Source organism: Mobula birostris, chromosome 13 (assembly GCF_030028105.1).
Source record: "Mobula birostris isolate sMobBir1 chromosome 13, sMobBir1.hap1, whole genome shotgun sequence".
In the NCBI taxonomy this organism is placed as follows: Eukaryota; Metazoa; Chordata; class Chondrichthyes; order Myliobatiformes; family Myliobatidae; genus Mobula; species Mobula birostris.
This window is the reverse complement of record NC_092382.1, coordinates 76,426,022-76,453,479: the sequence shown is the minus strand read 5'-3', so window position 1 is coordinate 76,453,479 and position 27,458 is coordinate 76,426,022. Positions and strand designations below refer to the sequence as shown.

Here is a 27,458-nt window from a genome sequence, read left to right as displayed (position 1 = left end):
AACTATCAACTCACATGAGAGGACTCCACAACTCATGTTCATGAAATTTACTCAATTAATAATTAAATAAAATCAATAACTTTAGTGTGCTTAGTCCATTGATAGATTATCTCCTTTGTCTCCTACACAACTCGTGACGAGTCTGCAATCAAAACAGTAATCGGTGGCAACTCAGCAAGAAGCTGGTCCCATAAATATCGACCGTATTAGTGTGTAAGTGCGTTGGAACTTGAAGCTCCCCCCTTCATTACTCTGGTTCTTGCTGGGTGAAGCAAGTCTCGTCCTCTTATCTCCAATTCCGAAGTCATGTTCTCAATTACAATATTGTAACTTTCCAAAGGACACTCTTTCCACCCGTTGGTATAACTTGTTTTTGTTGTGGCTATAATATGCCTGTCCCACGAAAGCACATTGTAAGAAGATCTCATTCGTTATCGTCAGAGCAGACAATGAACAATCCTCGTAAGCACTGAAAGCATAATCCATGTATTTATGTTTTCTTATCACTTCCGGACAAGCACGTCTTTTTTTCCCTTTTATGACATCTGGATGATTCTATTCCTTACTTGGTACCATTCATAACAATAACACGTGTTGGTGGGTTACTTTAGAATATAAGTCTCCTCGTGATATATTTCCGTAATGCAAACTCTTCTCAAATTGTGGGCTCAATTATTTCGATGTCGGGGAATATGAAATAACATACCGACATAAAACATTCCTGTACTATCATCCCATGTAGCCAGTACTCTATGGATTAGTGTAAACCTTCTAATATTACACAAGACAACTTTACCTCAAACCCTTGTTTCTTATATAGCCCCCCTGGCCACCCTCAGGGTCGCTCGGCTCGCTCTCGTCTAGGGAAACAGCCTCGGCCCCGCCAAACTGGGTAATTTGTTTGTGTGGATGCTGTGTGAGGTACCCCACCCCGCCCAAATAACAGATAATACACCAGATGCAATTAAATGATTTACAGTTTATAGATATTACTAATTCTATGACATTAATATGCATTTGATACCGAGAGGAAAGTAATGGGAAAAAAAAAGGCGCCAACACTTATCAAAGTTCAATCTCTTCGTGCACAAAAACCGTTGGAGCTCAAGGACCTTCTTCTTCACCCTGCGACCCCCTCGGACCACCTCGACCGGCCGCCTGGGACCAACAACGGTGGTCGACCAGACGCTCCACACGAGTCCGTCTCCGTCTCCTCGCCGAACGTTCCGCTCGGGGTCCGACCCCGTTAGCGGACTCACAGCACCTGGTCCATCCTCTGTCTCGCTCTCCCGCCTTCTGCCCCCAAACCCCCTCGCAAACAGTATCTTCAAATACACCAAAAACCATAACAACTATCCCAATTGGTTAATAGCACCCTCTTATCACCCTCTAAACCACAATAAGCTGCTAGCGCAGACTTTCTCAGCGTTTAACACAACAAAGCCGCATTCCCCAGATTAACATAACAAAAACGCCATTTTAATTAGCCTCCGCAGTAACATAAAAGTCGAAACCCCCTTACACTCTCCCCCCACCAAATAAAGTCATGCCCTCATGACTTCTAAATAATTCGTCACCCAGTCCTACAGACACACAACACACACATACACAGATGCACACAGTGACAGTGCTCCCCAAACAGTAGACCTTACTCCCGTCCCACGGGCCCTAAATAGGCCAACCTATCTGGGAGCTTCTTAACCCTCTGAGACCCCCGTACCCCCTCACCTAAACCCAAAAGGCTCAGACACTACTAGGGATACCTCGGGCCTGCTTGCCAACTCCTCTCTCACTCAGGCCACCACTACAGCTCGGAGCCCCCTGTCCCGTGTCCGGGGCCCCGCCTCTCCTCCTTCCTGATCCTGCCGTAACTCAGACTGCCCACAGCTAGCCCTCCCCACTACACCTGACTCAGTGGGAGAAGGGCCAAAGGTCTCTTCCTCAATCACGGGGAAGTTAGCGAAAGGCAGCATGTACCACATATCCAGCACATCATCCTTCGAATCCGTATCCTTCCTCATTCCCTCGATCGATAGCTGCTGGTTAAGTTTCTCCAAACTGAAATATTTAGCCGGGGCTACCCCTTCAGCCTCCTGCAGTCGAGACGTCAGCTTCTTCGGGGACTCCTTCAACTCTCGCCACAGTCTCAGCAGTTCTGACTCAGGGTTCCTGGCCATCTCAATCTGGGACGCAGTTACCCCACCAGCTTCTTCCTCCCTGACCTGAAAAGCAGCAGTTAAAGGATGTTCAGCCTCCGGTTGTTTCTTCCTGAGGGCGTCTTCCAGGTCAACTTTCAGTTTTTCCACATTTAAACTCGCGATAGCCATCTTCAGGTTCCTTTCAAGCGTCCGCCTCCCTTTTCCGAGATCTGTCCTCCATTTCTTTACCTCCTCGGGAGTGTAGTCAAACTCCCCTCCCTGGGCACTCGGTTTTCTGTTGACCTTAGTCAGAACACTTCCTTGGTCTTCCTCAACTTGTAAATCTTCCAATCTGTTCTGAATGGACGTCTTGAGTTTCTGCTGATCCTTTCGAAGGTGGGTCATTGTTTCTACTCGCTGGATTAATTCGTCAGTATATGACCGCAGTGCGGTGCAAATCCCCTCTCTTCCCTGTGTCTCATTCAGATTGACGACCTGGGTTTCCATCCCCCGGTCCACCACCGTCTGTCCCAACACCAGGAAGTTCAACTGGTATATCGGGTCATTTCCCTCACATTGCACCAAACTCCTCCGGCCAAAAACTCCTCCACATTTGACACTTCGCTTCGGTCGCCCGGGCTCAGCCACTCGCCTCGCCTCATAGTCCCCCCAGGCGAATCCAAGCTCTAGGCGGTCATCCATATACGTCAAAACTCCACACACCTTCACTTCCCCCATGGTCTTCCTCATGCCCCGCGGGAAGGATGCAGGGGCTCCAGATATGCCCTTGGGCATCTTTTCGGATCAGAAGAATCCTAGGGAACTAGTAAAGGCCATCTTCGGCTCAACAGCCGCACTCCTCAGGATCTGGCAACATCCACCCCTCAGATGCAGCACATTAAACCGCGTCGCATCATCCACACACATGCTGCCTCCATCTTCCACGCCGCCATGGTCCAGTTGCCGCGACCTCTCTCTCACTGAGGTGCCTTCAGCGGTCAACTCCCCTCCCTCGTAGTGGTTCGGAGCATCTACGAAGAGGGTCTTACCCTCAGCTACTTTCCCCAGACCGTACCACCGCTGGTTCTCGTTTAAATTCGGTACTGGCTCAAGGCTGCTACACACGTCCTCAGAAGCAACTCGACACGCTGGGTGCCCAGACAATGCCCCCATGAACTCCAGGGTCAGTAACCAATCATCGTCTTCTGGATAACTACTGCCACTAGTACCCAAAGTCTCCGGTGCCCTTGCGGTTGTCAAGGGTAAATGCTTCAGACAGCGGTTGTAAAACGAACTGTCCAACAACTTGACCTGTGCCCCGGGGTGAAGGATGGCTTTAGAATCGCTTCCCTCTATCCATAACGTTACCCTGGGGCGTGGTCCCTCTAAGCCTTCAGGAATAGGGTCTTTTCCTTGCGGAGGTTCAGTGGTACATTGCTAGGAACGTGCTTCCCCAGAGACCGCAGGCCGTTCCCCCACTGGGCCTCCACTAAGTTTCCCGACACCTCTCTGATCAGCTGAACAACTGATCCCCTGAAATGATCCCCTTGGTACTACAAGCAATTTAGCCGCCCTCCTCGCCAGAGAAGACACACTGAAAACTTTCCCCCCTCTTTCAAATAACTGACAGCTGTCACTACGGTGTAAGTGAACCTGACAGCTCTAACACCGTCACCAGCCCGCCTACTCAAACTTTCAACCAATCCCTGTCGCTCTCCCTCAACCGAGCACTGACACTCATCTAACTGAGAGATCCACTCCGCCCACGTCTCACACGTCTCCGCCCCTCCTGGGGTGGACACTATCCCCGCTGCCAGGCGGAGCCTTCCAGAGCTAGAACATTTATTCGCAGACTCTACCTCCAAATCAGACCACTCTTTCCTCTCTCTCCCAACTGCATGGACAGCCCCGAGTGCCACCTCTAACTCGTCAATGCTAGTCTGAACTCGAACAAAGACCGCACCCACAACGCATACAGCAATCACTAGCAAATAACCCACAGAGACACACATTACAGATTTAAGCAGGGCACCCACAGAGCATACCAACAGACTCAAGCATCCCGGACAAAGCCCCCACAATGCAGCCCCCCTGGCCACCCTCAGGGTCGCTCGGCTCGCTGTCGTCTAGGGAAACAGCCTCGGCCCCGCCAAACTGGGTAATTCGTTTGTGTGGATGCTATGTGAGGTACCCCACCCCGCCCAAATAACAGACAATACACCAGATGCAATTAAATGATTTACAGTTTATAGATATTACTAATTCTATGACATTAATATGCATTTGATACCGAGAGGAAAGTAATGGGGAAAAAAAAAGGCGCCACACTTATCAAAGTTCAATCTCTTCGTGCACAAAAACCGTTGGAGCTCAAGGACCTTCTTCTTCACCCTGTGACCCCTCGGACCACCTCGACCGGCCGCCTGGGACCAACAACGGTGGTCGACCAGACGCTCCACACGAGTCCGTCTCCGTCTCCTCGTCGAACGTCCCGCTCGGAGTCCGACCCCGTTAGCGGACTCACAGCACCTGGTCCATCCTCTGTCTCGGTCTCCCGCCTTCTGCCCCCAAACCCCCGCATACAGTATCTTCAAATACACCAAAAACCATAACAACTATCCCAATTGGTTAATAGCACCCTCTTATCACCCTCTAAACCACAATAAGCTGCTAGCTCAAACTTTCTCAGCGTTAAAGCACAACAAAGCCGCATTCCCCAGATTAACATAACAAAAACGCCATTTTAATTAGCCTCCGCAGTAACATAAAAATCGAAACTCCCTTACAGTAAGAACACAAATAACTTTATATACTTGTCGAATATCTGTCATCCACCCCTCAATCGCCAGTGGGAATTTCATTTTCTTGGTGTCCGGAGACTTTCTCCCCAAACCTCACGCCCCCGCCCCCCACACCCCCAGCAAATATACTTGTTCCTGACCCCGTGCTGAACGTTACCGAATCAGCTCAGAGATGACGGACTTTGTACCCAGACTGCTGACAGACGCTGCCTTGTAAACAATGATTCTTGTTGATAGCTCTGTCTTTGTCATCTCAGTGCATTGCCCTGATAGGTGTATCTTCACTGCTGTGAGCTGAGATCCGTAAACGTTATGCTATGTCAGAATGTCCCTTCATATTCATCCACTACGTTTCATTATGATGTTCTGAGCTTTGATCTCTGATACTATCCTTCCCTCACCATAAGAACATAAGAAACAGGAGCAGGAGTAGGCCATCCGGCTCATCGAGCCTGACCCGGCATTCAATAAGATCATGGCTGATCTGTCCGTAAACTCAGCTCCATCTACCTGCCTTTTCGCCATAACCCTTAATTCCCCTACTGTTGCACGGGGCGACTGAGGATAACCCAAGTGCAGGACACCGGCACGTCGACTGAGTTGGGGATGCTGGCGTAGACGTAGACGGAGAACAGCAACCCGGAGGAATCTTGACAAGGAGACGGGATTTACAGGGACTATCTGGAAACTAGAGCTGAACTTGGAACTAAGAACGAATTATTACACGAAAATGGACCAACAAACTGTCAACCTGTGTAGTGCTGCCTTTGGACTTATTTCACAGTCTCTGATGCAAACCAGGTGTACTGTAATTAAGTAAACTAGCACCAATTGGAAATCTAATGGCTGAAATTAGGGCATAATCAGGGAGAAAGGAGCGTTAAAGGGGAAAAGCCAAACGGAACCATGACTCTACTCATTCCTCAAGAGGACCCTCCTGGCGATCCCCCAGGCTTGTCTGGATGGTGCAAATGGAAATCCCGGATGAGAGAATTGTCCAGAATTTAGGAGCGCGGAAACCAGGAACGTTTTTCCGGGCCTTAACCCTCTCAGTCGACCAGGTACTGGAGACCCCTGCCCCGACGGCGGACATCCAATAACCGCCGGACGGTGTACGCCGGATGGTGGTCGATTATCCGGGGGGGGGAGGGGGTAGGCGGGTGGAGGAGGGGGTTCGGTCGGAACGGACAAGGGACTGACCGAGACCGGATTTAACTGGGAGACTTGAAATGTAGGATGGATCTTCATAGACGTAGGTAGTTTGAGCCAGATTGCCGTGGGGTTGATAATGCACTCAACCTCGAAAGGTCCTAGGTCATGGTACTTCGCTGGAACCCTGGACAAGTCAGGGGGTTGGATGGCAGGTGAAGTCGTGATGGTTCTTACAAGGGGAAAAGGCCAAAGGGCCAACTGTAGACAAGTGGCTTGACAAAACGGACTCCATATGACTATCTTCCCGGTGGACCTATCAACGTAAGTATTATGGCGGTTTAACCAGGGGTACACAAGAACAATTGGAGCTTGAGAGGAGGAGATTAAGTTAAATTGTACCTGTTCCCGATGGTTCCCAGAGAGAATCAAAGACAGTGGTGGGGTATAGTGAGTGAGTAGGGTCAGAAGTCTTCCGTCCAGTGCCCGGGCTTCCAGAGGTGTACTCAACGGCTCCCGAGGAATTCCGGCCTGGGAAGCTATGTCTTCATCCAACAGATTCCCCTCCGCACCGGAGTCTATCAAGGCAGACAAGGACAGGGACTGTTGGTTGTAGCTTACAGTGGCTTGGATTTGCATCCGTGATTGGGGGACAGAAGGGAATGTGGTCTGGCTCACCAGGGTCCCCATTTCTACTGGTGAGCCCTCCCTCTTGGCCTTAGGTAACAGGTAGCGCGAAAATGGCCAGACTGACCGCAATAGAAACAATCTCCTGCTCTAATCTCCGGAGTCGCTCTGAGGGAAAAAGACTGCTCCGTCCCAGCTGCATTGGTTCCTCTCCCGTGGTGGTTGAAACGGCCGGGCCGGATGCTATTCTAGGAGCGGGAGGAGGAGAGAGGTTAGGACTGGTTGTAGATGGTGAATCGTGCCGTGACGACCGGTTCTCTCTCTCTGTCGTTCTCGCAGTCGGTTGCCCAGCCTGGTGGATAGGGCGATCAATGAATCCAGGCTGTTAGTGTCATCCCTAGCCGCCAACTCGTCCTTCACCTTGTAACAGAGGCCTTGCCGGAATACCTCCTGGAGTGCCTCATCATTCCAGCCGGAGTCGGCCGCTAGCGCCCGGAACTCCACGGAGTATTCTGCAACACTACGTGAGCCTTGATGGAGGGTGAGGAGCCGCTTAGCGGCATCTTTACCGCAGACAGGATGGTCAAAAGCCTTCCTTATTTCTGAGAGTAAGGTGGGAAAGGAAGAACAGGCCTCTGGGTGATTATCCCAAATCGCGGTGGCCCACGCTAAGGCATTTCCTCACACCAACCCCATGATGTAAGCTATTTTAGATCTGTCTGTGGCGTACGTGGCTGGCTGCTGCTCGAACACCAGGGAACATTGCATCAGAAAGCCCGGCACTTCCCCAGATCTCCGGCGTAAGGTTCTGGTTCGGGGACGCGCGGCTCTCTTAGCGGTCGTGTTGTTGACGCATCTGGAGTCGCCACTACAGACTGTCTGGGCTGGTCAGACGGAGTTCCCGGAGTAGGCGGGGTAAGATGGGCGGATGCTCGTCGACCTGTTCACTGCTGTCTCTTACATTTACTGACAGGGAACGGAGGTTTTCCATGACTTCCTGGAGCAGCTGATCCCAGTAGGAAGCCCTGGCTAGCGAGGGCTTGTTGCAGGGGATTCGTGTCCGCTGGATTCATGGTGGCCAGTTTGTTCTGTTGCACGGGGCGACTGAGCAGAACCCAAGTACAGGACACCGGCACGTCGACTGAGTTATGGATGCTGGCGTAGACGTGAACGTAGAACAGCAACCGGAGGAATCTTGACAAGGAGATGGGACTTACAGGGACTATCTTGAATCTCGAGCTGAACTTAGAACTAACGGTTCTAATTGGAGAAGAGGACGAAATATCACACCAGACTAGACCAAGAAACTGGCAACCTGTGATAGTGACGTCATCGTACTTATTTCACAGTCTCCGAGGAAAACCAGGTGTACTGTAATTAAGTAAACTAGCAGCAATTGGAAATCAATGACTGAATTTAGGGCATAATCAGGGAGCAAGGAGCTTTACTAGGGAACAGCCAAACGGAACCATAACATAACTATATATTTTGTTTCATTAACAATGTATAAATATACATTTGGTGTCAATGACAGACTCAGAAATGTTGAATTTGGTCCCTCAAGTTGACACTGTTTGGGAACAACTGGGCTCCAAGCACCGGTCCCTACAACACCCACTGGGACATCCTGCAGGCCCAAGAAGGGTCTGATTATTCCTTCTCTTTAAACACACAGACAACAGGAACAGGAGCAGGCCACAGGACATGGGATGATGTGGAGCGAAATAAGCTCAATGACTGACACTGTGCATGTGTGATATGATACTCTGGAGGGATTCTCACTCTGTGCCTCGCACAGAAATTTTGTAATGGGACGGCCCAAAGTGACATTTTCTCAAGGTCTGACCATGGGTGTTTACCGTGGGATAGTGCGGAGGGAATTTTCTGTCTCTCACCCTGTGACTGTGTGATCCAACGGTTTGGAGGGAACTAAACTCTGTGTTTGATCCGGGATGTGTGTGATGAGCGAGCGGTTTAAAGGGAGCATCACTTTGTGTCTGATCCTGACAGTATGTAATGGGACAGTGATGCGGCAGCTTCACTATGTGTCTGATCCGCAGAGTGTGAGGTAGGGTGGTGCGGTGTGAGATTCTCTCATTGTTTAACCTGCGGGCGTGCGATGTGACGGTGTGGAGGGAGACTCACTCTATGACTGACACAGGAATATTGTAATGGTACGACCGCAGGAAGATTTTTCAATGACAGACCCTGGGAGTGTCTCATCGGATGGTGTGGAAGGAATTCTCAGTGTCTGACCCTGTGAGTGTGTGATTCGATGGTGTGGAGGGACATTCACTCTGCGTCTTTTCCTGGGAGTGTGTGATGGGGAGGTGTGGAGAGCTCCATACTGTGTCTGATCTGGGAAGTATGTGATGGGACGTTATGGAGGGAACTTCACCCTGTGTCTGAACACAGGAGTGACTGATGGGATAGTGTGGTGGAAGCTTCACTCTGTGTCTGATCCGGAAGTGTGTGATGGGACACTGTGAAGGGAGATTCACTCTGTGTGTGATCCGGGAGTGTATGATGGGATAGTGTGGTGGGAGCTTCACTCTGTGTCTGATCCGGGAGTGTGTGATGGGACAGTGTGGAGGGAGATTCACTCTGTGTGTGATGGGATAGCGTGGTGGGAGCTTCACCCTGTGTCTGATCCGGGCAGTGTGTGATGGGACTCTGCAAGTAGCTTCACTCTGTCTGATCCGGGAGTGTCTGATCGGAAGGTGAGGAGGGAGCTTCAATCTGTATGTGATCCAGAATTGTATGTCGGGACAGTGTGGGAGGATCTACATTCTGTGTTGACCTTGGGAGTGTGTGATGGGACAGTGTGGAGAGAGTTTCACTCTGTGTCTGATCTGGGCAGTGAGGGATGGGACAGAGTGAATGGAACTTCACACTGTGTCTGACCACGGGAGTGTGTGATAGGAGAGTTTGGTGGGAGCTTCACTCTATGCCTGACCCTGGGAGTGAGTGATGGGATGGAGTGGAGAGAGCTTCACTCTGTGTCTCACCATGGGAATGATTGAAGGGCTATTGTGGGGAGGGGGGGGGGTGTTCACTCTGTGTCTGATCCCTGGAGTGTGTGATGGGACAGTGTAGAAGGAGATTCTTTTTTTTTATCTGATCCAGGGATTCTCTGATGGGGTGGTGTGGAGGGAGCTTCATTCTGTGTCTAACCACGGGAATCACTGATGGGATAGTGTGGAGGGAGGTTCACTCTGTGTCTGATCCCTGGAGTGCGTGATTCGATGGTGTGGAGGAAGATTCATTTCTCTCATCCAGGGATTCTGTCATGAGATGGTGTAGAGGGAGCTGCACTCTGCGTCTGAGCCGGGTGTGTGTGATGGGATGGTTTCGAGTAAGTTAAATTCTGTGTCTGATCCAGGGAGTGAGTAATGGGATGGTGTGGAGTGGGATTCATTGTGTGCCCAACAACTGTAGTGTTTACTGGGAAGATGACGAGGGAGAATTATCCTGTATTATCTCCGGGGAGTGTGTGGTAGGGTTGTGAGGAGGGTGATTCTCTCATTATCTGACCCTGGGACTGTGTGAAAGGATGGTGTGGAGGGAGCTCCACTCTGTGTCTGACCATGCGACTGATAGCATATGTTGGAAAGAGCTTCGCTCTGTGTCTGCCCCTGAGACTGAGTGATGGAATGGTGCGGAGGAAGCTTCACTCTGTGTGTCTGACCTCGGGAGTGTGTGATGGGACGGTGCGGAGGGAGATTCACTCTCTGTCTGACCCCGGGAGTGTGTGATGGGACGGTGTGGAGGGAGATTCACTCTCTGTCTGACGCCGGGAGTGTGTGATGGGACGGTGTGGAGGGAGATTCACTCTGTGTGTCTGACCCCGGGAGTGTGTGATGGGACGGTGCGGAGGAAGCTTCACTCTGTGTTTGACATTGCGAGTGTGTGATGGGACGGTGCGGAGGGAGATTCACTCTCTGTCTGACCCCGGGAGTGTGTGATGGGACGGTGTGGAGGGAGATTCACTCTCTGTCTGACCCCGGGAGTGTGTGATGGGACGGTGCGGAGGAAGCTTCACTCTGTGTTTGACATTGCGAGTGTGTGATGGGACGGTGCGGAGGGAGATTCACTCTGTCTGATCCAAGGAGTGTGTAATGGGACTGCGCTGAGCGAGCTTCACTGTGTTTCTGAACCCAGGAGTTTGTGATGGCACGGTGTGGAGGGATCTTCACTCTGTTTCTGGCCCCTATAGAGTTGTAGGAAATTCACCCTGCGTCCGATCTTCGGAGTGTGAGGTAAGGTGAGGTGTTCTCAAAGTCTGGCCCTGGGGATGTGTGACGGGACAGTGTGGAAGTAACTTCACTCTGTCTGATCCGGAGAGTGGGTGACGGGACGATGTGGAGGGAGCTTCACTCTGTGTCTGACATAGAAATGTTTTAATGGAACGAATTGGAGTTAGATTTTCTCAATGCCTGACCCTGGGAGTGTATTATGGGATGGTGTAGAGGGAATTCTCTGTGTCTGACCCTGTGACTCTGTGAGGAGGGAGTTTCTTTCTGTGTCTGATCCAGCGAGTGTGTGAAGGGACTGTATTGAGGGAGCTTCACTCTGTTTCTAACCTGGAAGTGTGTGATGGGACGGTGTGGGGGGAGCTTCACTCTGCGTCTGACACAGGAATTTTGTAATGGAACGAATTGGAGTTAGATTTTCTCAATGCCTGACCCTGGCAGTGTATCATGGGATGGTGTGGAGGGAATTTTCTGTGTCTGATCCTGTGACTCTGTGATCCGACTGTGAGGAGAGAGTTTCTTTCTGTGTCTGATCCAGCGAGTGTGTGAAGGGACTGTATTGAGGGAGCTTCACTCTGTTTCTAACCTGGGAGTGTGTGATGCGACGGTGTGGAGGGAGCTTTTCTCAGTGATTGATGGGATGGTGTGGTAGTAGCTGCTCTCAGTTTCTGACCTGTGGACTATTTGATGGGTCAGTGTCGAGGGAGTTTCTTTCAGTTTCTGAGCGGTTAGTGGGGACGAGATGGTGGCGGAGGAAGCTTCACTGTGTTTCTGTTCCCGGGATTAAGTAATGTGATGATGCAGACGGAGCTTCACTCTGTGTTTTATCCCCGGGAGCGTGTGATGATATGTTGCGGAGGAAGCTTCACTCTGTTTCTGACCTGAGAATGTTTGACGGCTCTTTGTGGAGAGTGTTTTGGTCTGTGTCCGACCAAAGGAGTGATCGATCGGAGACACGGGGGGAGCTTCACCCTGTGTCTGATCCGAGGAGTGTGTGTTGGACAGTGCAGTGTGAGATTCTCTGAATGTCTGACGCTGTGACTATGTAATATAACGGTGAAGAGGGAGCGTTACTGTGTGCCTGACGCAGGAATTTTGTAATGGGACGGCTCAGAGTAAGCTTTTCCCAATGTCTGGCCCTGGGACTGTAACATGGAATGGTGTAGAGGGAATTCTCTGTGTCTGACCCTGTAAGTGTGCAAATGATACTGTGTGGGGGGAGATTCATTTTGTGTCTAATCCAGGGATTCTGAGATGGGACGGTGTTGACGGAGATTAACTCTGCGTCTGAACCGGAGTATGTGTGATGGGACTGTATGGAGGGAGCTTCATTCTGTGTCTGATTCAGGGATGTTGTAATTCAACGTCCTGGAGTGAGATTGAAGGGATGATGTAGACGGAAATTCACTCTGTCTGACACGCCATGCTGTTTGCTTCTGTTCCATTCTCTTGTTCTCGACCTTTGTGGATGCAGGTCAGATATTATACAGTATGTGAGCTTACAATCCCTTTTGTCGTTTTTGTCTGTGAGAGCAAGGAGAGCGCGCAGGAAGGTGGTGGCTGGAGAGTGCGTGAATCTGGGGTGTGAGGAAGCGGTCGTCAGCCTGGATGGGGATGGGGAGTGAAGGGGTCCTGGGGACCAGACACCACCAGACTGACATCCCTCAGCCTGGAGCTGAGACGCTGCTGTACCAGTGTGAGGAGCTCAGACCCATTATTGCAGTTCACCGGGTGCGGGGGAGGGGGGCAGCAGTAACCCCAGGTCACTGTTTCTCCTCGAATGAGACTCAAGTCCGACACCAAGACGGGAAGTTTAAGCGGTTTATTGATTTCATCATTTCAAATGTAAATTAAACAATGTGTGAGCTGCTGACGTGCGGGAATAAATAAACTGCTCCCGACTCACTCAGTCACACTCAATTAACCGACCGGCAGCAACCAGTGACAGTTTGAATAATCAGTCCCGTTTCTCACCGTCACCCTGCATCGGGGAATCGATGATTATAAAATCACACCAGGGCCGTGAAGATCGCTGCAGATCCAGGGTCACTGCCGGGATATTTGTCAATTTAACATTATTATATCAGCCAGACTTCCCAATTCACCGTCCTCAGCAAAGTGAAAAAAAGGATTCTCTCCCAGGATGATCCCACCCCGGGAAACTGGAGTCCCAGACTGAGCTCCGGCCGCCGGGCTCTTCCTGTCTCTGTAATTCCCCTGGGTCTCACGTGGGGGAGTGTCAAACCCGCACATACGGCGAAGGAGGCGCCACAAAAAAGGCGGAAATACGTCATGCAGGAACTCTTCTGCTGTCGCAGAGCGCGAGACTGGAGCCAGTTCTGTTAGAACGGTTGGAAGTTATTCCTGGCGCGCGGCCATTAAAGGTAAGGGTGGGAATTAAAGGGGAGGGCAGGAGTTAATGGGGAGTGCAGGGAATCGGCCAAAATCTCCCTGTCCCACAGGCAGGGATAATTCACATATTCAAATATTCACAGATCCACTCTCAGTCCGAGTCTGGGTTCCTGCAGAGATCTCAATTCCTTCTTCCCAGTCCGACTGAACTGATTCCCGTACAGCCTGAAAAAGATGGAAGAATAAAGATGAAATGAACAAATTACACAACGGTGTCGGTAACAGGGGACCGGAGTTAATGTTTCAACAACACTCACAGACAAATATCACCAGAAAACCCGCAGATCCGCTGATATTTTATCACATTGAACATTATGAGAAACACTCACTCGATCCACTTCATATTCGGGTTTGTCAGTATGAGGCGGCGGAGAGCGGGGACAGATCGGTCTGTGAGCGAGTTTGATATCAGGTTCAGCTCCCTCAATGATGGTTTTGTACTGAGAGCGAAGACAAGATCCTCGGCACCAGAATCTGTGAGACCGACATCCCTCAGCCTGGAGATGAGAGAGAGTGAGGGTGAAGGACAGAGAGAGACAGGAGACGGTACAAATCCCCAGTATTTATCAGTAACACAATTACTAATCACATTAATATTCAGTGTCAGACATCTGGTGGAAGTAAACACAATCTCCCACAATCTGGTACTTACCACAGTTTCTGTATTTTACACTCCGGGTTCCTCAGAGCCGCAGACACCAGTTTCACTCCTGAATCTCCCAGCTCATTCATCCCAAGGCTAAACACAAAACAGACAAATTGATGAAAAAAATGATTCAAACTGTGGGTCTGAGGGAATTTCTCTCACTCGGATATTTCAGGAAACATTAAACCCTTCAGTAAATCACTGATCGGAGTTCCCATCACTGTCAACGTCCCTCACTGACTAGCTCCAGGGTATTCACCGAATGTCAGTAATGTAGTCTGTCGGTGTGACCCTGTAAACTCCACATATTCTGTCTCATTCCCTGATGGTGAGAAAAGTGTTCCCGATCTGAGGGAGTGGGAAGGAGCAGTGTTAAAATGGTGGGAGAAAATCCCACAGTGAGGAAGATCTGTGAATGGGAATGTGTCGATGGGAGATGGTGGAAGAGACCCCAACTGAGGAGAAGGGATAGGAAGACAGAACTTGCAGGTGGAAGGGGGTGAGGAAGAGGGATCCCACAGGAGGAAGGAGAATAGAGAAGAAATATCCCACAAGAAGAAAGCGGATGGGAAAGTGAAATCCACAGGAGGAAGGGGGTGGGGATGAGAGATCCCACAGGAGGAAGGGGGTGGGGATGAGAGACCCGACAGGGGGAAGGGGGTGGGGATGAGAGACCCGACAGGGGGAAGGGGGTGGGGATGAGAGACCCGACAGGGGGAAGGGGGTGGGGATGAGAGACCCGACAGGGGGAAGGGGGTGGGGATGAGAGATCCCACAGGAGGAAGGGGGTGGGGATGAGAGACCCCACAGGAGGAAGGGGGTGGGGATGAGAGACCCGACAGGGGGAAGGGGGAGGGGATGAGAGACCCGACAGGGGGAAGGGGGTGGGGATGAGAAATCCCACAGGAGGAAGGGGGTGGGGATGAGAGACCCGACAGGGGGAAGGGGGAGGGGATGAGAGACCCGACAGGGGGAAGGGGGAGGGGATGAGCGATCCCCAGGGAAGAAGGTGAATGGAGAAGAGAGACGCCTCAGGAGGAAGGCGGATAGGGTAGTGACGACCCTCAGGAGGAAGGGGAACGGGGGAAGAGAGATCCCTCAGGAGGAAGGGGAACGGGGAAGAGAGATCCCTCAGGAGGAAGGGGAACGGGGAAGAGAGATCCCTCAGGAGGAAGGGGAACGGGGAAGAGAGATCCCTCAGGAGGAAGGGGAACGGGGAAGAGAGATCCCTCAGGAGGAAGGGGAACGGGGAAGAGAGATCCCTCAGGAGGAAGGGGAACGGGGAAGAGAGATCCCTCAGGAGGAAGGGGAACGGGGAAGAGAGATCTCACAGGAGAAAGGGGGATGGGAAAGAGAGATCCTACAGAAGGAAGGGCGCTTGGAAGAGAGATCCATCAAGAAGAAAGATGTGGAAGAGAGATCCCTCAAGAGGAAGGGGAACAGGGAAGAGAGATATCTCAGGAGGAAGGGGAACGGGGAAGAGAAATCCCACATTAACAAGGGGAATGGGGAAGAGAGATCCGACAGGAGGATCTGATTCTGAGGTAGATCGCTGGTGAGTGGAATGTCGGAATTAGGGCCCATAATCGGTAGAGAACATGACCAATTGGGGGCGGGGTATTGCACACAGTCACACAGGTGGACTGATGGTGATGGTCACACACGTGGAAGGCCAGCGGGAAGATAATCTTAGAGGTAACTCTCTCCTTCTCACTGAAACAGTCTGGTGAAGGTCTCTTATCCCTCACCAGGAAGGCGTTGTACAGCTGGGACAGTCCGGTGATAGGCTCCTGTCCCTCACCGGGAACAGGGTGTAAAGTTTTGACAGTCTGCTGACGGTCTTTTGTTCCTCTCTGGGAAATGGGTATGAAGCTCTGAGGCAGAGTAATCCCACAGGAGAAAGGGAGATGTGGTATAGAGACACCACTAGAGGGAGGGGAACAGAGAAGAAAGATGCCACAGAAGGAAGGAAGATGGGAAAGAGATATCCCCACAGGGCGAGGGGGGTGGAGAAGAGAGATTCCATGGGAGAAGAGGAATGGAGAAAAGAGATCCCACAGGAGGAAGGGGAACGGGGAAGAGAGATCCCTCAGGAGGAAAGGGAATGGGGAAGAGAGATCCCATAGGCGGATGAAAAAGTGAGATCCCATAGGTGGAAGGCAGATGGGGAAGCGAGATTCCACAATAGGATGTGATGCAGACGTAGAACGCACGGGAAGGGATGGTCAGAATTGAACCCCACAATTGGAAGAGGTGATGCCCACATGAGTGCTGGGTATCTGGCAGTGAACAAAGTCACACTGTTGCAGTGATCGTGATAGTCACACGCGGGGAGAGGGGTTGGGGAGGATAATCTGAGAGGTATTTCTCTCTCTCTCACTGGGACATTCCTCTGACCCTCTCTTGTACTTCTTCGGGAAGAGGTTGCTCAGATCCGTCACACCTGCTGCAGTCAGTGTTGGTCTGGGTGTCAGTAACTGTGAGAAGGAACATTGTCAATGGACGTGTCACAGGCAGCGAGAAACACGGCCATTCCTGTGATTTACTACCATTAAACCAATGGCCGTTGTTCACTGATCTGATGAAGACTCCAATATCCCCTCGCAAGGAAAAACAGAAACCTCCCCAAGTCCTTGGGGAATTACTGTCCGAACCCCTGATATTTGTCACTATTCTTTAAATCTGATCTGTTTTTATCCAAACCCTTTACGTTGAAACAACACAATGGAACAGTTTCACAGTTCAGAGTCAGAAATAAATCAAGTTACCTCAGCTCCTGGCACTTGTACAGCCCGGGTCCCAGCCGCTGGATTCCTTCACACTGAATGTGGCAGTTCCAAAGGTCGAGGTGTTTTATTGTATCACAGAGTCCGATGACATGAGACAGGACAGCACAGTCAATCGGAGTCAGTGTCATTCCACGGAATGAAAGTGTTTCCACAGATCTCATTGCAGCCTGAACCAGTCCACGATTCTGAGACTCAAACAGGTAGTGCAATGCGTTCAAGAGGCTCCTTTTACCAGTTTCACTCCATGTGTTTCCACTTTGGCGTTTAACCTCCTCCCTCACCCAGTCAATCACACGGCAGGTTGTTTCATGAGGAAATGAACCCAGAAACTCCTCCAGGCCCCGAGCTGTCACGGGCGAGGAGAGACCAGCAATAAAACGGAGAAATACCTCAAATCGCCCATCTGTCGTGCTGTGGGCTTCAGTGAGGAATTTCAGGATTTTCCTGGGACGTAGAGTCAGGAATTTTGCGACTGCAGCTACAAACTCTTGGATGGTGAGGTGTGGGAATGTGTACACCACACACCGGGCAGAATCCTCTCTCTCCAAAAGCTCCATCAAGAACCCGGACAGGAACTGGGAAGGCTGCAGATCATAGTTGATCAAATCTGCATCTGTAAATACTATCTTATTCTTGGACACTCCACTGAAGGCCATCTGACCAACGCTGAGAAACACGTCACGGGGGTTCTCAATCTCACGGCCGTGGTTTTTCAGGATGTTGTAAATATAGTAGGAATACAGCTGGGTGATGGTCTTGGGAACTCGCTGTGGGTCCCTGTCTCTTTGTGTGAAGAAAGGGCCCAGTGCCAGAGCGAGGATCCAGCAGTAGGAGGGGTTGTAGCTCATGGTGTACAGGATCTCGTTCTCCTCCACGTGTTTAAAAACAGCTGCCGCCACTGTCTGTTCTTCAAAATACTTGATGAAATATTCCTTCCGTTCCTCACCAACAAATCCCAGGATTTCAGCCCAGACACTGATTTCTGCCTTTTCCAATAAATGTAACGCAGTGGGGCGGGAGGTCACCAGCACTGAACACCCTGGGAGCAGTTTGTGCTGGATTAAACTGTACACAATATCCGATACTTCACACCACCACTCGGGGTCTGGGCACTGGTGCTTGGGTTCTGTATCTCTCCGACTGTCAGCAAAATCAATTTTGTGTTTGAATTCATCCAAACCATCGAATATAAACAGCAATCCCTCTGGGTTCTTCCAGACCTCTCTCAGGATATTCCCGAAATAAGGATACTGATCCAGAATCAGTTCCCTCAGATTTATTCTAGTGTTAATGGAGTTTAACTCCCGGAATTTGAAACTGAAGACAAACTGGAATTGTTGGTATATTGTCCCTGTGGCCCAGTCATAAACAATCTTTTGTACCATTGTTGTTTTCCCGATCCCTGGGACTCCAGCCACTGTTGCCGAACTTCCAGATTTGCATTTATTCCGGGAAAAGCTGCTCTGGAATAACTGGTCAGTCTGGATTTTTTCCAGCTCTTGGCGGAGATGTTTCTGTCTCCACTCCTCATGGACTCTGCCTCTCGCCAGCAGTTCATGTTCTACCAGTCTCCGCTCTCGAACAGTGGAAATGACCGTGAGCTCAGCGTATCGATCAACCAGCTGGAAAACCTTCACCTTCTCCCTCATCAGGATGGTGTTCACTCTCAGTGCTTCAGTTTGTGCCCGCAGAGTCTCCTTGTGTTTCTGTTGAACATCTTCCATGGGAACAGAGACATAGTCAAAATGTTAAATGGCTCACCTAACAAAGAGCTTTATAATTGCATTTCAAGATTCAGTGTTTGAGATTACAGGAATTCAATGATTCCATGGATATCGGGGCACGAAGTAAAGTTCTGTTCACAGATACCGGAATTGTCAGTGATGGAGTTCCCAGAATTTCACATTTTCTGGTACTATTTGTGAAGGTGAACATTCCCCGGTGTCCTGTTGCAATCCTGACTTCAGTTCCGTGGAACGACATTTCACTACATTTAAAGCGTTGTTTGCTTCATTAACAGACAGAGTTAATGTTGATCTGGTGTGGAAATATGGAGAGCAGGGCACTGTGCATTTTGGCAAAGCTGCACACTGGGGAGTCACAGGTGTCCACTGCTTTTGCATCAAAACAGGAGCAGAATATGTAGGAAATACTCAAGTTCGGCAGCATCTGTACAAAGAATCACTGAGAAGTTTCAGAGCAACATCCCACCAGAATGACAAGAAAAAAATGGGCAATTTTCAGTTTCAGTGAAGGTGGAGGTGCAGAAAGGTGGAAAGGAATCTCCTTGAATGGGAGAGACCACAAGTGTCTCAGTGATGTGCACCATGCTTCTGAGAGAGGGTGGTGAAGTCTTGGCAACTGCTACTGATGAGTCTGGCACTGGGATGTGAGATGTTGTCTTATGTGGCTTCCGTCTGTCTGGGTTGACCATGGGCGTTGCGCCCCAGCTGACTAGATACGCAAGCCAGGACACTACGCTATGGAGTGCAAGCTCTTAACCATGTAGGAAGCTCCCTCTCTCCATGCACCTGATGAACCCAAAGGAAGAGCAGAGCCTGATACAGCTTGGCACCAGAAGTGTTGCCAGTCTGCATCGAACACAACCTACGTCTGCCTCAGGTGCTCCATCTCCAGCTTCAGGTGTTGCCCTGCGGGTTTACTCCCAAAGTCTTCCGCATGAGGTGCAGAGTTGCAGGGCAGTGGAGTTTTGAGATCAGAGTGTTCTCTCTCCTGGACAATCTGCCAACAATGGCTGACAAGCCCCATCTGCCCAAAGCAACAGGTTCAAAAGCGCCAGTCAACCATTTCTGCCGGGCTTAGTCGCTTTTCCACACATGAAGGCCAGGATCTGGACTTGGTTTTGGGAGGCTATTTGAGTCGCATGCCACTGGGAGCAATAACAGGTTATGGAAGCTTATCCCCACTACCACCCACGGTTGTAACAATTTTAAGGAACCAAGGGGTGCCATAAAATAAGTCGGTAAATTGGTCTATTATTATCACATGGAAGCAGTGTTGCAGTTGTCAAAAATTGCAGTGCAGGCAAACAATAAGTTACAAGGGCAAAGGAGCTGCGCCAGGTTGTTTTAAAACTATGCTGCTAAAATATAGAATTCAACACCTAAAATATAAAATTCTGAGGCACATTTGTACACTGGGAACCCCTGGTCAAAATTTCTGTTATTGTGAATAGTTAAGTGAGTAGAAGATGAATCGATCTCTAAAAGTCATAAAGTTATAGATGAAACATTACTTTCGACATTTTAAGCAAGATTAGTGTACAATTTTAGAGTGAAAAAAGGAAAGGAGCACGATGCAAAATGCAGGTGATGCAAATTTCAAAGCTTTATGAATACCCTGACTCCTCAAACCTTGTCCCAACAATCAGCAGCCATGGGCTCTAAGCAGCTGCCTAACACACTGAAAATTTAAATAAGTGACGCCCAGAAACCTGGAGAAGGCTATAGCAAAATAGCAAAGCGTTTTCAGGTTGTCGTTTCCTCCGTTCGTAATGTAATTAGGAAATGGCAGATAAAAGGAACTTTGGAGGTCAGGTTGAGGTCTGGAAGACCAAGAAAACTTTCCGAGAGAACTGCACGTAGGATTGCTATGAAAGGCAAATCAAAACGACCATTTGACTGCAAAAGACCTTCAGGAAGATTTAGCAAAGCTCTACTATGCAGCGACACCTGCACAAGTATGACCTTCATGGAAGAGTCATCAGAAGAAAACCTTACCTGCATCCGCACCACAAAATTCAGCGTCAGAGGTTAGCACAGAAAGACCTAAAAAAAATATGCATTTTCGAAACAAGTCATGTGGACTGATGAAGTTAAAATAGAACTTTTTGGCCGCAAAGAGAAAGGTATGTTTGGAGGAAAAAAAGGGTGCAGAATTTCATGAAAAGAACACCTCTCCAACTGTCAAGCATCGGGGAGAATCGATCATATATAACCGTATAACAATTACAGCACGGAAACAGGCCATCTCGTCCCTTCTAGTCCGTGCCGAACGCTTACTCTCACCTAGTCTCACCGACCTGCACTCAGCTCATAACCCTCCATTCCTTTCCTGTCCATATACCTATCCAATTTTTCTTGAAATGACAATATCGAACCTGCCTCTACCGCTTCCACTGGAAGCTAGTTCCATACAGCCACCACTCTGAGTAAAGAGGTTCCCCCTCGTTCACCCCTAAGCTTTTGCCCCCTAACTCTCAACTCATGTCCCCTTGTTTGAATCTCCCCTACACTTAATGGAAAAAGCCTATCCACGTCAACTCTATCTATCTCCGTCATAAATTTAAATACCTCTATAAAGCCCCTCCTCAACCTTCTACGCTACAAGGAATAAAGACATAACTTGTTCAACCTTTCCCTGTAACTCAGGGGCTGAAACACAGGTAACATTCTAGTAAATCTTGCTCTCTATTGTATTGACATCTTTCCTATAATTCGCTGACCAAAACTGTACACAATACTCCAATTTTGGCCTTACCAATGCCTTGTACAATTTTGACGTTACATCCCAACTCCTATACTCAATGCTCTGATACGTAAAGGCCAATTTACCAAAAGCTTTTTTCACCACCCTATCCACGTGAGATTCCACCTTCAGGGAACTATGCACCATTATTCCTAAACCACTCTGTTCTACTGCATTCTTCAATGCCCTACCATTTACCATGCATGTCTTCTTTTGATTAGTTCTACCAAATTGTAGCACCTCACACTTATCAGCATTAATCTCCATCTGAAATTTTTCAGCCCACTCTTCTAACCGGCCGAAATATCTCTGCAAGATTTGAAAACCTGCTTCATTATCCACAACGCCTATCTTCGTATCATCTGCATACTTACTAATCCAATTTACCACCACATCATACACATCATTAATGGATATGACAAACAACATGGGACCCAGTACAGATCCCTGAGGCACACCACTAGACATCGGTTCCAACCTGACAGTTATCCACCACTACTCTCTGGAATCTCCCATCCAGCCACTGTTGAATCCATTTTGCTACTTCAATATTAATACCTAACGATTCAACCTTCCTAACTAACCTTCCGTGTGGAGCCTTGTCAAAGGCCTTACTGAAGTCCAGAAAGACAACATCCACTGCTTTACCCTCGTCAACTTTCCCAGTAACCTCTTCAGAAAATCAGTAAGATTTGTCAAACATGACCTTCCACGCACAAATCAGACCCTGTCTATCCAGATAATTATATATACCATCTCTAAGAATACTTTCCATTAACTTACCACCACTGACGTCAAACTTACAGGCTGATAATTGCTAGGTTTACTCTTAGAACTATTTTTAAACAATGGAACTACATGAGCAATACGCCAATCCTCCGGCACCATCCCCGTTTCTAATGACATTTGAAATGTTACTGTCAGAGCCCTTGCAATTTCTTCACTAACTTCCCTCAAGGTCCTCGGGAATATCCTGTCAGGAACTGGAGACTTATCCACTTTCATATTCCTTAAAAGTACCAGTACTTCCTCTTCTTTAATCATCATAGTTTCCATAACTTCCCTACTTGTTTCCCTTACGTTACACAATTCAATATCCTTCTCCTTAGTGAATACCGAAGAAAAGAAATTGTTCAAATTCTCCCCCATCTCCTTTGGCTCCACACAGCGCTGTCCACTCTGGTTCTCTAAGGGATAAATTTTATCCCTCACTATCCTTTGCCTATTTATATAACTGTAGAAACCCTTTGGATTTATTTTCACCTTACCTGCCAAAGCAACCTCGTATCTTCTTTTAGATTTCCTAATTTCTTTCTTAAGATTCTTTTTACTTTCTTTATATTCTTCAAGTACCTATATTGCCTATATTTATTGTCGATATCTCTCTTTTTCCGAACCAAGTTTCCAATAATCCTTGAAAACCATGGCTCTCTCAAACTTTTAGCCTGTCCTTTCTACCTAACAGGAACATAAAGATTCTGTACCCTCAAAATTTCACCTTTAAATCACCTCCATATCTCTATTACATCGATTCCCATAAAACAAATTGTCCCACTAAACTCCTTCTAAATCCTTTCGCATCTCCTCAAAGTTAGCCTTTTTCTAATCAAAAATCTCAAACCTGGGTCCAGACCTATCCTTCTCTATAATTGTATTGAAAGTAATGGCATTGTGATCACTGGACCCGAAGTGCTCCCCAACACATATCTCCGTCACCTGACCCATCTCATTCCCTAACAGGAGATCCAACACTGCTCCCTCTCCAGTTGCTACTTCTATGTATTGCTGCAAACAACTATCCTGCACACATTTAAAAAGCTACAAACCATCCAGACCTTTTACAGCATGGGCTTCCCAGTCTATGTGTGGAAAACTAAAATCTCCCACAATCACAACCTTGTGCTTACTACAAATATCTGCTATCTCCTTACAGATTTTCTCCTGCAATTCTCGCTCCCTATTAGGTGGTCTATAATACACCCCTCTAAGTGTTACTACACCTTTCCCATTCCTCAATTCCACCCAAATAGCCTCCCTGGACGAGCCCTCTAATCTATCCTGCCAGAGCACCGCTGTAATATTTTCTCTGACAAGCAATGCAATACCTCCCCCTCTTGTCACTCCGATTCTATCACAGGAATATTTATCTGCCAATCACACTCCTCCTGCAACCATATTTCACTAATACCTACATCATACTTCCAGGTGTCAATCCATGCTCTAAGTTCATCCACCTTTCTTACAATACTCCTAGCATTAAAATAAATGCATTTAAGAAATTTTTCACCTCTATTGTCTGTTTATCAATAACGGTGCAAGCAGCCTTACTATCTTCTTTTTCTTCCTTCTTCCATACATCTGTTCCTACACTCTGGTTCCCCTCCCCCATTGTATCTAGTTTAAATCCACTGGAGCCTCTCTAGTAAACCTACCTGCAAGAATATTTGTTTCCCTCTAGTTCAGACCATCCCGCCAGAACAGGTCCCCACTTCACTGGAAAACAGCCCAATTATCTATAAATCTGAAGGCCTCCCTCCTGCACCATGTCTTCAGCCACGTGTTGATCTACGCTATCTTACTATTTCTAAACCCGCCTGCACATGGCATTGGTAGCAATCCTGAGATTGCTATCCTGTAGGTCCTGTCCTTTAACTTGGCGCCTAACTCCCTAAATGCTCCTTTCAGGACCTCCTCACGCTTCCTACTCACGTCATTGGTCCCTACATGGAAAAAAAAAGCTGAAGATGAAAAGAGGATGGCTTCTACAACAGGATAATGATCCTAAACACACCTCAAGATCCACAATGGACTACCTCAAGAGGCGCGAGCTGAAGGTTTTGCCATGGCCCTCACAGTCCCCTGACCCAAACATCATCGAACATCTGTGGACAGACCTCAAAAGAGCAGTGCATGCAAGATGGCCCAAGAATCTTACAGAACCAGAAGACTTTTGCAAGGAAGAATGGGCGAAAATCCCCCAAACAAGAATTGGAAGACTCTTAGCTGACTACAGAAAGCGATTACAAGCTGTGATACTTGCCAAAGAGGGCGTTGCTAAGTACTGGCCATGAAGAGTGCCCAAAATTTTGCTTCGCGCCGTTTTCCTTTTTTGTTATTTTAAAACTGTAAAAGATGGAAATTTAAAAAAAAAAAGTAATCTTGTTTAAAATATTAAAGAAATGTGTCGTTTTTCACTTTATGTCTTTTGGAAATCAGGTCATCTTTACTCGCTTCGCTATTCACAGTAACAGAAATTTTGTTCCAGGGTGCCCAAACTTTTGCATGCCACTGTATATGAATAGGGTGACAAAGACTTTTGCAGCTACTGTTAAGGGATGGAGACACCGGTTGTCACTTTTAAACGCCAGCACAAAACGTTTCATTGAAACTTGGTTATGACTGACAACATTTTGTCTTTTATTTGCTAGTTTGCACTTTACTCCATGCAATTTAAATGACGTCGTCTGGATGAAAAGTGCTTTATAAGTAAGTTAATATTTTTATTTTTTTTTCCAGCTCAAACCAGTAAATCGTGAGCTACGGACATAGTCCGGCACATTCAGTTCTGAATTGTAGGAAATTTTAGACTACTGTCGTTGTGTATACTATTGTGGCTTTCCGTAGATTTACATATGTGGACCTAATTGTTTAATACTATTGTGTAGTACTTTTGGGATGATACCAGTTGTCAATATTACTGTGGGACAATGCATACCTTGTTCATGTCCCACAGACTTTCAATTTCCTCATTTAATTCAGCATATATCTGGGGTTTTTCATTAAATGATTTCTGTAAGTTATGTCTATTTGGAATCTCTATCTATTAAATAAGCTGTTTTTACTTGTTTATCCTGGAAAATTATATCCGGACAGTTATAATGGATCAATCACAGCATGACAGCAAGACTGTACAAGTGAATCAGGATTGTTTTCATAGTTTTTTTCAGTTTGTATACTAAAGCGAGATTTTTTTGAATGACATTTGCTACTTGTATGTGTGCACCCACACAGTCGTTTCAATTGATTTAGTAAAATACACCTGTATCTGCAATGTCCGACTTCAGGTCAGTTTGTATCGTGGCAAAAACTATAACATGAAGACAGGAGAACACTCCAAGTAACACTGCAAAAAGGTTTTTGATAATCACTAGTCAGGAGATGGATGCAGGAACATTCCCAAGTCACTGCGTATCCCACGGAGTACAGTTAAGTCACTCATCAAGAAGTGGAAATAACATGGCGGAACTCTAAAATCTACCTAGAGAAGGAAGTCCTCCAAAACTGAGTACCTGTGCAAAAAGGAGACTAGTGAGTGATGCCACCAAGAAACATATGACAACTCTGGAGGAGTTACAAGCTTCAGTGGCTGAGATGGGAGAGACTGTGCATGCAGCAACTGTTGCCTGGGTGCTTCACGAGTCGCAGCTTTATGGGTGATTGGTAAAGAGAAAGACACTGTTGAAAAAAAAAACTCACATGAAATCTCAGATACAGTTTGCTAGAAGGCATGTCGGATACTCTGAAGTCAGCTGGAAGAAGGTGCTAAGGTCTGATGAAACCAAAATTGAGCTTCCTGGCTATTAGACCAAATGCTAGTAGATTTGGCGTAAGCAAAACGTCACACTCCTTCAAAAACACACCATACTTACCGTGAAGCATGTTGGTGGCTGCATCAAGCTGTGGGATTGCTTCACTGCAGCAAGCTCTGGAAAGCTTGTGAAGGTAGAAGGCAAAATACAGGGAAATATTGGAGGAAAACCTGATGTAGGAGAACTGTGACTTGAAAAGAACTGCTCACTCATGATCCCCATGCAATCTGACAGAGCTCGGGCAGTTTTGTAAAAAGAAAGGGGAGGTATTACACTGTCCAGATGTGCAAAGCTGATCCGCACAGACTAAACGCATTGACTAAATTTTAACTTGAAGTGGACAAATACATATGCAACCAATACTATATATAAATTATTTTAGCTTTACTAATGCAACAGCGAATAATTTCGAATCATCCATGTTTAGGAGAATAAAGATAGAATTTGTTTGTTTTTTTTCCTGATTTGAGACATGATTTCTGTCCCATTCAGTAAATTAGAGAGCAGATTTAAAGCTATAGAGAGCAATAGTGGGCTTAGCAAATCGCTCTGGAAAATGCCCAAGTTTGTATTGATAAACATGGTTGTTAATACGGTGATTATGTACGCCAATGCTCCATCAGGTGTTGTAGAAATTTCACAAGTATTGAGTGCTTCTTGTATATTAGAAACTTCTATTAACCATGAATGAGGGACAGAATAAAATGTTTCTTTGTTGATAGTCAATATAACACGAACGATTTCTGCTTTTGCTCCTGGCTACATATAAAATTACGTCTATTATCAGTTGTTCTTTAAAATCGTTCATACTCTGACAGCATTCTTTCAGAATGGCTTCACCGGGATGTTGCCTGGATTGGAGAACATGTGCAACAAGGAGAGTTTTGATTAACTTGATTTGTTTACTCTGAAGTTCTGACATGACATGATGTATGATTGAGAGAGACACAGTTTGAGTAGACAGCCTACAGTTTGTTTTTTACCCATGATTGAAGTGCCTATTACCAGAGGGCATTTGGTTAAGCTGCGATAGCATTTACAAAACATGTACGCTGTTTTTTTTTTTTTTTTTTCGCAGAGTGGTGGGTGCCTGGAATGCACTGACTGAGGCAATTGTAATTGGTCGGAAGAAAGAAAAGTCACCTGGGCTGGAAGATGCAGTGTATCAGGAGACTGCCTGGGGTGTGTGGAGATTCCCATAACATTAGGACCTGAAGTGAAGGCGCCAGCGAACCAACAGCTGGATTAATAAAAAAACGTTGTAGAATATTCAGGCTGCAACGAGAGATTCTCTGAATTGTAACCTGAATCCAGAGATCAGCGAAAGATTTATGGTGAATTTTGATTCCCAGTTTCTGCCAAGTCACAGTCTAACATTTGAGATGTGGTTTGAACGGTGCATTTTATCACTCACCTATCAGTTGAGTGGGTAACTCAGATAACCCTCGGGCGATGTACAAGTATTCCTGCAGATCAGGGCCTGTTTAAATCAGAAAGCTCTCATGAAAACAGAACTAATATAACTAAAACTGTTTATTTAAATATGCCTTTGCATTCAGTGTGTGG

The 27,458-nt window shown here is 47.6% G+C and overlaps 1 protein-coding gene across 1 annotated transcript in view; it reads right to left on the bottom strand.

Annotated features, from left to right (window-relative positions):
• Positions 1–13,457: 13,457 nt before the first annotated feature.
• Positions 13,458–27,458, bottom strand: part of LOC140208008 (NACHT, LRR and PYD domains-containing protein 3-like) — a 66,221-nt gene continuing 52,220 nt past the window's right edge. The window contains exons 11-15 of the mRNA XM_072276540.1: positions 27,307–27,372; positions 16,795–18,532; positions 14,033–14,119; positions 13,710–13,877; positions 13,458–13,545 (exon numbers count right to left, since the gene is read on the bottom strand). Of these exons, the coding sequence (XP_072132641.1) occupies positions 13,458–13,545; positions 13,710–13,877; positions 14,033–14,119; positions 16,795–18,532; positions 27,307–27,372 (2,147 nt within the window). The remainder of the gene's footprint in view (positions 13,546–13,709; positions 13,878–14,032; positions 14,120–16,794; positions 18,533–27,306; positions 27,373–27,458) is intronic.